This window comes from Pezoporus flaviventris, unplaced genomic scaffold, assembly GCF_033815535.1.
Source record: "Pezoporus flaviventris isolate CSIRO_AGI_PZ_B2104156 unplaced genomic scaffold, CSIRO_AGI_Pfla_v1 ptg000023l, whole genome shotgun sequence".
Classification (NCBI taxonomy): domain Eukaryota; kingdom Metazoa; phylum Chordata; class Aves; order Psittaciformes; family Psittacidae; genus Pezoporus; species Pezoporus flaviventris.
The window spans coordinates 5905543-5918382 of NW_026892571.1; the positions used below are offsets into that span (position 1 = coordinate 5905543).

Consider the following 12840-nt stretch of genomic DNA (forward strand, 5'->3'; position numbering starts at 1 on the left):
GGAGAACCAGAAGCCCACTAGAAGCAGTTTGTTCCCTTTTCCTGCCTGGGAAGGGATGAGAGAGTCAAAAAGGACAGGTGAGAAAATTAAACCATAGAGACTGGGTTGGAAAGGACCTTAAAGCTCATCCAGTTCCAACCCCTGCCACAGGCAGGGACACCTTCCACTAGAGCAGCTTGCTCCAAGCCCCTGTGTCCAACCTGGCCTTGAACACTGCCAGGGATGGGGCAGCCACAGCTTCTCTGGGCACCCTGTGCCAGCGCCTCAGCACCCTCACAGGGAAGAACTTCTGCCTAAGAGCTCATCTCAGTCTCCCCTCTGGCAGGTTAAAGCCATTCCCCTTGGCCTGTCTCTACAGGCCCTTGTCCAAAGCCCCTCTCCACGTTCTCCATCAGTCCCTCTGCCCCCTTGGTGCCTGGGACATGAGGGCTCCTTGCAGGGGCAAGAGCTCTGCCACCCTTGTGTCAGGGAGGTGCTGGGCTCTGCCAGGCTGGTGACTCCAGGCAGGAGCTGCCTTCATGCAACCAAATGCCTGTGGCTGCATTTAGCAGTCCCAGAACTGCAAAATGAAAGAGAAATTGGGAGATGAGCTGCACCTGGGCCAGCCTGGAGCCCTGCCTGAGAGCTTTTATTCTCTTGTAGCAGTTTCCTTCATATAAAGCCTTTTCTTACGGCTTTGCAGCTGTGATGGTCTGCGCTATCGTGACTATGTGGACAAAAGAAAAAGGAGAAAAACGTTTTTGGTACAAAAAAATGTGATCTTGCCTCTCTCATACCTTTGCTGGTGCAGAGATGAACCGGGAGCTTTGGGGCGCTCATCCAGGGGCCTTATCCAGGCTAGGCTGGAGGTCCTGCTCCCTACACAGAATTCCACCTGGGCAAAGCTGGTTCCTGAGAGCCCACACATGGAGTGGGCTCTGGGGAATGGATGTGTCCCCCCTGCCCAAATGTCACCTGGGCTGAAAGCCACGTGGGTGGGAAGCTGGTGAGGGCAGGAGCCACCCTCACTGTCCAAATCCTTGCCATGATGGCTATTCCCCAGGGATAAAGGAGAGAGCAGAGCCCTGGTCACAGTGCTTGAGCCCTTCTTGTCCCCCCGAGGTGCATGTCCCTGTGTGGCAGCCGTGTGACAGCAGTGTCCCTCCTGGTGAACCCCTCAGAGGGGTCCTCCTTCCCTGGCTCTCCTGTCAGCAGCACCAGCCCTGCCACCGACTGTTTTGAGGTCAACCCTGCCGGCAATGGGCCAGGCTGCAGCTCCTGCTGCTCTGCTGGGAGGAAGGCCAGATGCCCCTTCGGAGGCACAAATGCTTTTCCATGTGCTGGTGGCCCTGGCTTGGTGGCACAGGAGGAGTTTGTCCTTGTGACTGGTTCTGTGCTTGGGGCTGGAGCCAAGGGCTAAAGGCTGTGTCTGACAACCCAGCCTGGGCTGCATTCCTCATCCTGGGGCTAAGACCACATTGCAGGAGCTGTTTTGCTGCTAAGTCCTGCTGGTACCTCATGGTAGGTACCCCAAGGGGTACCTGAATCCCCTGTGCAGCCAGCCCCATCCTCTCCTGTCCTGGGCAGCACTGCCTTTACCCCCATGCCTGCATCGGGGAGCAGCCCCTGCCACTATGAGTTTGGGAAGGTGGTGGTGGGACATAACCAAGGGGTTCATCAGTATCCCACTGGGGCTGCTTTAGCCCTCCTGCTGCAGCGAGCTGCCACCAGCATCTCCTCCTCATCCTCTGTCCTGCATCACCCCACAAGCAGTCTTGGGGGGACATGGCCATCAGCCAGGGCTGTCTTTTAAAGTCTCTGCCTCTTCTCCAGCCCCGTTTCCTCTCTGTGTTGCTATTGCTGCCACGGGTGTGGGATGGCGCCACAGGGCTTTCAGGACAGGCATAGACACACAGGGGACTGCAGGGATGGTTTCAAAACGAGGGCAGGGACCTGATTATTGTCCTACTTTGTGTCGAACCTCCCCGGGTTTTTACAGCAGCCTTTTGATGACCTCCTCAATGACAAGTTGCTAATTGTGACGGCCTCGGAGATGCCGGGATGGGCTGATGCTGGGTTATGGGGTGAGGACACCCCAAAGCTCTGCAAGAGCCAGCAGAGACCTCGTGAGCTTCAGCAGGGAGAAGTGCTGCATTGCCCTTGGGTGCTGCAGCAGTGGAGGAGGATTTCTGGTTCCTAATAGCATGAGGCATTCACCAGCATCCTGTAGAGCAGCGAGCTCCAAATTGGTTTTATTACATTCCCCCAATGTATTTCTGGATGTATAAATAACCTGCACGTACTAATGGGTATATTGTAAAGTACAAGCTAAACCAGAAATTAAAACAGGATGGGGTAAAGAGGAAAAAAGCGCCAGTTTAAAATGGGGCTTTTATGTTTATTGATACTAAAAAGTATTTTCTTCCCGCACCTCAATGGACTATCTCCTGCACCCCACTTTGGGGACCACTGAGGAGAAGGGAGCCAGACCGTCCCCACGCCCTCTGGCACCCACGGGCCCCTTCCCCATGTCCCCCCTCCCCTCCCCTCCGGATGCTGCCCCACACAAAGCAGCTTTGTCTGCCTCTTCCTCTTCGTCTCCTCTTGTCTGGCTGCTCTCCCTCCCTGGCGCCTGTCCTGTCTCCCTGTGCAGCACAAGGACTTTCTTCCTCTATCTCAGGGCAGGGCGTTCAAGCCCCTCGTTGCCCCATTGAGGCTCCTGGGGACTCCCTTGGTCCAGAGGTGATGGGCAGGGTCCCCACCTCTTGTCCTGGCATTCATCCATATCCTGGGGATCCGTTGTCCTGTTGCCAATCACGGCACAGCTTCACCAGCTGCTTTTCTTTCCCCATGCCAGCAGGGCTGTGTCTCATGCAGTTCACCCAGAGGGCTCACCCCACATCCCGTGTGGCTTGAGCCCTCTGGGAGAGAGGGGATGTCCCTGGCATGTGCCTCTGCTCCCCAGCCCAAAACTGGCAGCAGCTTCCAAACTGGCCACTGGGATGTGCCCAGCACTGTGCCACCCATGTCCCCGTCTCCTGCAAAGGGGTGTTCCTGACTGCAGAGGCAGCATCACACGCAAGAACCAAGTGCATGGCTTGGCTCCTCCACCAGCGATGTGGTGACAGTGACCCTGGCAGGTCCTATCCACAGCAGTGCAGAGGCCCCAGCAAGTTCCAAGAGACTGGATGGGCTCCAGGGGGGACAGCAGTGTCCCCTTGGAGCAGAGCCCATCCAGCCACACCATGGCCCAACAGCAGTGCCCAAGGCAGTCTCGCCTCTTCCTGATTTGCCTTCATCCCGCTGGCATCCCATCCCTTGTTTTGCCTTCCCCTCCTCTCCCTTCTCACTGGCTCCATGACTTCATGTCTTGGCCACAGATGCCATCAGCTCCTCCAGCACTCAGCTGGACAAGGGCTCTGCCCTGTGGGGAGGACAGACAGACCGAGCAGCATGACAGACCCCAAACAGCAAACACGGCAGAGGCCACCAAGAGGTCACACAGGCTTGTAAAGGGCAAAATCCCACCACAGCTTATTTCGCCTGGTCTCCTCCATGTGATGGATGAGCTCCTGGCAGGCACCGAGCCCCAGCAGGGCCCGCAAAGGGCAGGCAGTGCCCTCCCTCCAGCCTCTCCCCCACTGCAGTCACAAGGTTCCAGCCAGCAAAAGGCAAGTTTTGTTCCGTCTGCACACGCTGGGGTTAAGCTGTTAAATCATAAAGCATGGGGAAGTGGATTTATGGAGCAGGAAGGGACACAGGGGATGCTGAAACACTTCTCATTCCCAGCCAGGAATGTGGGGCTGTGAGAAGAGCTGGCTGTGTCAGGGGGAGACACAATCCCAGGGGATGCTATGGTGAGGGGCTGGCAGGGAGCTGGGAAGTGTGGGCTGTGGGAAGGGCTTTCCCACCACACCATCCCCTTCTAGGGACACCCCTGTTCTATGGACACCCACTCTCCTTGCCTGGCTCACTCGCTGCCCCAGAAAGCCCCTTTTAGACCTTTTCTATCCCAAGCACTGGGGTTTCTAAGGGGTTTTTGACAGCACCAGCCCTCCCTACTGACCTGTTTATGGGAGAAGCAACCCCCCCCCCCCCCCGGCCCCACTGCCACCATCTCCCCAGGGCTCACAATCCAGCTGCAGGCTCTTGGCACAGAGACGCATGAACCTGCATCTCCCATGCTCTGGGTCAGACCAGGGTGATCTCCTGCCTGCCTTTGGGCCCCCAAAGGAGCAGGCGAGAGGGAGCCAAGTGGAAATTCAGCTTTTGTAGTGATTATTCCCCACTCCGCCTCTTTTCTGGGTGAGATCATGGCTGGAGGAGCTGCCCGATGGGACTTGGCCCATGACCGCAGCCTGATGCCAAGGAGCATGTCAGCAGGCGGGATGCCAGCTCCCCACCCAGCCCTCCCCGGGGCCGAGCGGCCACAGGTCACCTCAGCTCACAGACCCAGTGGAAAACCGGGTTTGCTCAATTCATTTTTGGTTTGGTTTTTTTTTTTGCTGTTATTTCAATTTGATTTTCAAGGTCAACTGCCCCAAAAAACTGCTGCAAACAAGAGCCCCATGAGCTGGTGACGTGGGACCATCACTGCCCGCGGCATCTGCAGGTTCCAGCCCTGCCAGGAGCAGGTGGTGAGTCTGGGACAGTCCCCAGGGGAAGGACAACGAGGTCTCCAGCACCAAGTAACCTGTTTCTGTATCACCAAGGGCTTCCAGCTCAGCTGCCTGCAGAACAGGTTGGGGCTCCCCTGGTCCCATGCCACGGTTGTATGTGGGAGGGTGATGGGGGACAGTGAGGGAGGGGGGAAGAGGTGATGAGCTGCTCCTAATGTGAGGGGAAAGAAGGAGATGAAGGAGAGGCAGAACAAGGCAGCAGCAGGAGGGCACCACAGTGGATACGAGACCCTTACAGCTGTTGATGTTCAGAGCATCCCAGCACAGGCCCTCGCTGTGGTCCCCTTCTGCTCACTTGCTGAGCCACCTCAGTGTTGGTGAATACACACACCCCACACATGCACACACCTGGTTGGGAGGGTACAGCTACTCAGCCTCCCAGCATCCAGCACCGTTGTAACCCACGGTCCCACTCCAGCCACAGAGTCCCTCGGTGCTCCCCACGACTGGAGGTGAAAGACACCCCGTACCCCCTCACTCGCTCCTATCGCACATCCAGGATCATCCCCTCCTTTCCAAGGCCGTGCTGTCCTTCCTAGAAGTGATGTCTCCAATCCCCCACTGGTCACTCAGCCCACGTGGCTGCTGGGGCCTGAGTCTTGTCACCCTCTTCATATCCCTTTTGTCAGGGCTGTGATCCAGGCTGTTTCTGTTGGCCTCCTTTTTCCCATCAGCTCAGCTCAGGAAGCTCTCCATCAGCTAACCATGCTGGGATGAACATGTTCCCACTCCCACGTGTCCCTGCTAATTAGCACAGCTGACCGGGTTCCCTTCATCGGTGTTAATTGGCCAGGCTTGTCTTTGTGCCTTTCCCTTCCCTGTTTTCTCAATGCCCTGGGGTGATTTTAGTGCAACAGAGAGGAGAAATGAAATGAAATGAAACTGAACACATGTCCTCATGCTGCTCACATCCTCACACTGACACCAGCAGCTGGGGACACGGGGACACCATGGGGCTCCGGGCACTGGAGAGGCTGAAGCCACACCAATAACCACAGCTCTGAAAAGCCTCTTTGCTCCCCACCAGCAGTGGCTGTCACCCAGCCAGGGACCCGCTGGGTTGACCGTCCCTCTTCCTGCACCCACAGCCCCCATCACCCAGCTCCGGGTGCCCTGGGACAATGTCACCCCAGCTAGGTGACATTCCAGCCCTGCGGGTGGCACCTGGAAGCACTCAGCCCTGCTCCCCATTGATGTGATTGATCCCTCCAGAGCTGCCCTAATGCACTCCAGGTGCTCCAGCATGGAAGGGATGGTGGCCCCAGGGCTGGGAGCAGAGGGCACAGTGTGACAGGGGCCCCCCAGCACCAGGTCACTGCTCTGTTCCCACCCTGATTCCCTCCATGCCCTCCCCTGTGGTCTGCGACTGCCCGCTCCAAAGGAGGATGCTCTGGGGGTTGGAACGTGCTCCCATGTGTGTGCATGGGGGTGCACACGTGTGTGCATGTGATGTGTGGGACCTGGGCTGTCCTTACGGGCACAGGGAGGAGGGTTGGCTCTGTGGGGTGCAGGGGTTGTGCCCTGCACCCCTGGAGCCTCCTTCATGTTGCAAAGAGGAGGGGGGCAGCCCAGCCTCTTCCCAGCCTGGCTCTGTGTGTGTGTGTGTGTGGGTCTGTCAGGCCCGCTCTGCCCTCGCCTCCTCCACCTCCCCCTCCCATCTGGGCAGCAGCAGCTTAAGTTTTCCTCTGGATGCGACACCATGAACTGCAGGATTTCTCCCTGGCCTGTGTCAATACTACCCTATGGGGGGGAGGGCTTATATTGGCCAGGGGACCCCTCACACAGCACCTGAACCCCCCTCCCCACCATGAAAACCCCAGGGTTGGAGAAGGGAGAGTGGATCCGTGGTGGTGATGGGAAAGGGTCATCATATCCCCCCCCGAGCTGGGGAAGGGTGACCAGGCCCCTGCCAGTGATGGGGAAGGGCAACTGGATCCCCTTGGTGCTGGGAAAGGGGCTGTAGCTGTGGACACCATGGTGTCCTCAGTCATGACTCACAACCATGTCACCCTCCATCCTCGGGGACCTGGGAATGAGGGTGCCCCAAGAGCATCCCCACTGCCAGAGCCAGGCTGAGGCTGAACCACTGCCTCGAGCAGCCTCGGCACTGCAGCAGCACTGGGATGGACAGGCCCCATCTGTGCCCCCCTCTTCCCATCAGAATAAAGAGAACACATTCAGAAGAAACCATTTTATTATTTTTTTTTTCCCAAAGAAAAAAAAAGCCATATAAATATTAGAGTATAAAACTTGCGTGTAACACATCGACGTTGGTCTATACGGGTATAAGAAGGATATAAGCATATATATAATATATAAGTATAATTCAATATTAGACACATTGAAAGGGCAAACGTGTTCATTTCACGTACACTCGGAGCACAGAGCACATGGAAAGAAGATACAGAGAGAATTGAAAATACTGGTGGCCACGAGTTAGTTACCAAGATTAAAAAGAGCACAGCACTAAATACACAACACTCACTACGCTACCTCGGGTTGCAGGTTAAAAAGAAATATAAAGACTACGATTCAGCTACAGCATTTCTAGAGGGGGGGCAGGTGGCAGCTGCAGGGGACAGGGTGGGAACTGCTCCCAGTGCAGCCAGTGCTGGAGGTGGCTGGATCCGGAAGGACAACAGCGGATGCTCCTGCTGCCCTGGGTTTGGGGAGGGGGCAGTGGTGGGGTGGCAGCAGCCTGGCTGAGAGGGCTGGATCTGGGTGAGTTATGAGTTAGTGGTTAAAAAGGGAAAAAACAACACACCCCCCCCCCGGAACCTCCTTCCTGGCCACCCCACAGCCCCTCTCCTTGCTCTGGCTACACAAAGCCCCGCTTTGCCAACCTGGGGGGGCTCAGAGCTGCTTTGATATGGGAAGCTGGCCTGGTGCAAGGGTTATGGGTATATGGAGAAACTCTATTCCTCATCCTTTGATTCCCTACGGAGGGTGGAAAGCCCAAAGCCAGTGGGAACATCTCATCTGGGCTGGCTTGGCATGGTCCCTTGTAACATCCCCACCTTGTTGCCCTGGCTCGCCAGCTTTGCAGCATCACCCCATGCTCACCCCCAGCTCTTGGCTCCCTTTCCCAGGTCCGGTCCCCAAACACCATCGAACAAACCATCACTTACTCAGTCACTAACTCTCAAAGCCATGCGCCAGCAGCTCCGCAGATCTCCCCCTTTGGCTGAGACCCCGAATAACCCCCAAATAAGAAGTGATGAATTTCCCTATCCCATTTCACCCATCCCACCCACCCCACCCCTCCCAAAGCAGCCCCAGCACAGAGGGGCTGTTCACACCACGCTGCATGGGCATGCGAGGACTTCTCTGGGTCCATGGAGCTAACTGCGCTAGCGCAGGCGTGAGGTGAAGGATGTGCATGCAGAAACGGTGTGCAGAAGCGTGAAGCATCGTCCCCTGGTCCCCTTGATGGGGACTTGGCCAGATGGCCACCTGGCCACAGGGGAGTGAGACTCTCTTAGCTTTAATTCCAGAAGAACATTGACTGTACATATAAATATTTACTGCAAAGAAGGGATGAGATGTGTCTGCTCTTCAGAGACCCCTAGAACCGCTGGGGCAGCTGCCGCACACCTCGGCATGCTCCTCATTGAATTCCCTACATCTGACATCAAGAGGGGGGTTTTAATCTCATATTTCAGGCCATCGGTGGTTGCACTTTAAAACAAGAAAATAAATGTTTAGGATGCAGCTTTGCCGTATTCCTTTTGACTCATGCAATATAAACACTTTTTCCAGGTAACAGGGAAGCAGGAACTGAAGCACTCCCTACCAACTTCTCAGCAACAAATCCATCGCTATCATTAACCGGGTGTGAATTTTACTAATGGAAAGTTTAAGAGCAAAGATCTGGAGCATGGGCTCTAAGCTAGGAACTTCCTTTCCAAAGAAAAAATGATTGAAGCTCTATAAATTAAAAGATCCCTGCTAGAATTATTTACACTAGGCAAAGCCAAGCACAAGCCTTGTGCCTTTCGAGGACTATCTGGGAGCAAATCGGATCCGAAGATGTGGCAGAAGACCTTCTGCCCTTGCATATTCTAACACCCAAGGGATCGTATAAAACATTAGCAAGTATTCACAGGGCACTTGTTTGCGTTCGGTTTAGCTTCCGGATTGGTTTTCATCATGAGATCTAACAGCAGCGAGACCCTGCTCCTAGCTCTGATGATGATGAGGAGATACATTCGCAGTGTTTCCTACTTTTAGCATCACAACAAATTCACATTCGTCCTCTGGCCTGAGCTGTGGGTTGAGGGAGTGCTGGAGCCGGCTGCCCTGTGGCTCTAAGGTCTCCTTCTTCTTCTCTACTTCTTCTCCTTCTTCCCGGACTTCTTCTTGTTGCCTCCTGAAGCACCGGCGTTCTTGGCATCGCGCTTGCCGGCAGCGTTGGTGAGGGTGGCGGTGCTGCCCGGGATGTAGACGTTCTGCCGGTAATCGGGGACGTGCTGCAGGGTGAACTGGGGGCCATAGCGGGCGCTCAGCCCCATGGTGCCCGTTCCACCGCCCAGCGTTGAGTTGCCGTCAGCAGCTTCTGTGGGGGACACCAGAGGGTGGGGGGAAAGAGAAGGGCAGGTTGTTACTGTCGGACAAGCATCAGCACCCCCGAAAGGCTCTCACTGGGTGTCAAACGCAGACCTCGGTGCCACCAAACCTCACCCCAACCCTTCATTACCCTTCAGTGCTATTGCTCCATGGGATGGCTGCAATGTGCGTGATGGAGAGCACGGCACAGCCAGCACCAAAATTCCTTGTTTTCATCTCACATGGTTGCTAAAGTCTTGGGATTTGGGGCCTCCAGCCAACCTCTCCTCTGCCCTTGGCAGTGATGGGGCTGCCTGTGCCTCCCTGCCTGCCTGCTGCTGCCTTCTTAGCCCCCCTCCACATAAAAACACCCCCTCCACGGAAAGCATCCTCATTACAAACATATTGTACAGCCACAACCATTAGCAACACATTAAGGGAAATCCAATACTATTTTGTTTTTCCATTGCATTTAAAACCCTGCCCCCAGTATTTCTCCAGCCAAGTTTATTCAGGGAGCAGAGCACAGGAGATGAGAAAGAAAACCCCTCCCCTGCAGTACTGCAAAATGGCTCTAGGAAGCCGAGCACAAAGGAAATCAATGCTGAAGCGCGTCTGATGGTCCAGATCTGGGAGCAGGGGGAGGGGAAGGCAAATTCATTCCTGTTGCTCTGCAAAGCCCCAGCATGGAGAGAGCAAGCGTAGGGATGGGGAAGGGCTCAGATTCCCCCTGGGTTGCTGGGGCATGGCTGTAAGGTAGCAACCAGATGGAGACAGGGGGGATGCATGGAAGCAGGGGGAGAGATGAACATGGGGGGATGGCAAGGCACAAGCGATGCTTGTTGCCATGGGCTGCGGCATGATGTGCTTCAGTGCAACTGCCTGTGCATGGCTCAGGGTGGGATCCTTGCCCAGCCGTGCTCAGAAATGATTTGCTAAACCCAGTTCTCTGCCCTGGATACTGTGATCCTATCTCAGCCTTTTAACTGCTTCATGGCTGCGGACACACTCTCCTGGGAAGCTGGAGAGACCCAGCAGGAGCACATGAAGCACCCAAGGCAGAGTCCAGGGCTTCTGCTCGCTCCTGTCGAAGGTGGAGAGACCACAGGAATAAAAAGCAACAAGCAGAGATCATGGGCCAGTCCTCACGTGTTTCTCCTCTCTCCAGATGAGATCCATGCATGCTTCTTTGTTGCCTTTGCTTTCCCCTAAGCAGATGGAGGTGGCTAAGCCAGCCAGAAAGCTAAACAAAAAGCTGGGCCACATCCCCCCATCCCCTGCAATACTGCCATGTACACATCCCCTCACAGGGGTCAGAAGTATGAAGCAACTGCAGCTTGAAAAGTTACAGCTGTTCTGCTGGAGCCAGAGGGAGGAAAACACACAGCGAGTCCAAAACCTGGCGGGACACTGTGCCCGAGGCCAGGGGATGCACAGGGCAGTGTATAAACACAGGGAACCAGCGTGGGGAAATGCCTTTTGCTTCCCACTGTGGAAGCAGCCACCAGAAGGAGAATTTTTCTGTCCCCATTAAGTGGGTGCCAGACCTGGCAGGGCTTTGAGGACCTCGGGCTGCAGGAGATGTGCATATACAGTTGGTGATATTTTTCATCCACACTCGTCTTATTTCATTAATAACCAGCACAACCCCACACTCATCAGGGTGTTAAAGTGGGAATGGGATGGCTGGAGATGTGGGGTCAGACCAGGCTGCAGCCAGACTGACTTGCAGGTGGACTATGGCCTCTGGCAGCAGGGGAGATAATGTTTTCAAGGCTCTTGTAGCTGTAAAGAGCCCAGCCGGGGGCTTGGTGGGCTTGGAAACCTTCTCTGCTGCCCTGGGCTATCCCAGATGCACCAGGGCTCTGAGCAGTGATGGGGCTGGGGGGGCTGCCAGCACCACCCAGGACAAGTGGTCCCCATGAACTAGTTTGCAGACACAGCAGTTTTTCACAGGGGAGAAAAAGCCACCCATGAAGTTCCCAGCCTGCCAGCTGGTCCCAGGGAAGAGCAAAGGGCTGTTTCTAGGTAACATTGACATTAAGGCTGAAAAGAAAAGAGAACAGGGACAACAGAGGTTTATAAATGGGCACTGAGCTGCTCTTGCCAAGCAGGACCCTTCAGCTCTTGTTACGGGAAAGGTTACACTCAGCCTTTACCAGCAGCCAGCCATTGTCCCAAATGGTCCTAAGAAGGAAAGCAAGGATTTGGTCTTCACAAAAATAACCAGCTAGCAGCTCCATCGGCCTCATGGGCAGAGGGGAGGAGAGGCTGGAGACAGCCCCAGAGCACGTGTTGCTGCAGCTGCTGGGGGGCTTTCAGGAGAACCCAATATAGAGTGTCTGTCCCTGCCTGCAGGCGGTGGAGCTGGGGAGAAGGACCTCCTCCAGCTGCCTTTCTGTCTGCTCTTCCATCATCTCATGGCACCCTCATAAATTCTCCCTGGAAGCTGAAGTATTTTAAGGACAGGACGTCTGTCCTTTCGTGTCTGGTGTCCTGGAGCATCTGTGCTCCTTGGTCTGCCTTTGCAGCTGCCTCTGCCCCTTTAGATGGCTCAAAACAGATTTTTATGTTGTTCCCAGCTGCAAGGGAAGGAGATCACAGAATCATAGAATCCCAGCCTGGTTTAGGTTGGAAGGGACCTTAAAGCTCACCCAGCTCCAACCCCTGCCACAGGCAGGGACACCTTCCACTGCAGCAGCTTGCTCCAATCCCCTGTGTCCAACCTGGGCTTGAACGCTGCCAGGGATGGGGCAGCCACAGCTTCTCTGGGCACCCTGTGCCAGCGCCTCAGCACCCTCACAGGGAAGAGCTTCTGCCTAAGAGCTCATCTCAGTCTCCCCTCTGGCAGGTTAAAGCCATTCCCCTTGTCCTGTCCCTACAGGCCCTTGTCCAAAGCCCCTCTCCAGGTTTCCTGTGGCCCCTTCAGGCACTGGAGCTGCTCTAAGGTCTCCCCTTTAGGAGTCTTCTCCAGGCTGACCCAGCCCAGCTCTCTCAGCCTGGCTCCAGAGCAGAGCTGCTCCCACCCTCAGAGCAGTGAAAATCTCTTAAGATCCAGAGGAAGGAAGCCCAGGAAGAGAAGTCCTACAGCAGAGTCACAGCCCTGGTGGAAAACCAGCTCCCCAGGCATTCCAGCCTGGGAGTGTGGTTTAACCATTGGGCAAACAATTTAATCCCCAGAGCCACTGGATCGCACAGTCTTGGCATGGCAGGGCCAGCTTGGCATCTTGCTGAAGCAAAGGATAACACCCAGCACAGGGTAAGGATGCATTCATGGCATCCACAGCCACTTCTAGGGAGCATCCTTAGCTCGTGAAGCAGAGCAGCATCAGAGGAGTTCCTGCCTCCCAGATGGTCTTGTAAGTGCAACTTGAGAGTGGGCTTGACATGGTGTGGATGGAAATTGAGAGCACACAGTGTCATCACCTCTGTCACTGTGTCCCACCTGCCACCACAGAGCTCAGCAGGTGAAAGTAAGAGATAAGGATCATTTAAAAAGCCAGGAAACATCACCCAAGGATGGGCAGTACAGATCTTAATGGGAATTAACACTGCCCCTAATCAAAGATTGCTGCAATCAACACTGAGCTAATAGTGAGAGCAGAAGAGGGGGACAGAGATCAGGGGAGACATCACA

General features: G+C 55.3%; 1 protein-coding gene across 1 annotated transcript in view; it reads right to left on the reverse strand.

Annotated features, from left to right (window-relative positions):
* Nucleotides 1-6834: 6834 nt before the first annotated feature.
* The window catches only part of LOC133271246 (protocadherin gamma-A2-like), an 87795-nt gene continuing 81789 nt past the window's right edge, over nucleotides 6835-12840 (reverse strand). Inside the window, exon 5 of the mRNA XM_061457192.1 lies at nucleotides 6835-9213. Coding sequence (XP_061313176.1) covers nucleotides 8987-9213 — 227 coding nt within the window. The 3' untranslated portion in view covers nucleotides 6835-8986. The remainder of the gene's footprint in view (nucleotides 9214-12840) is intronic.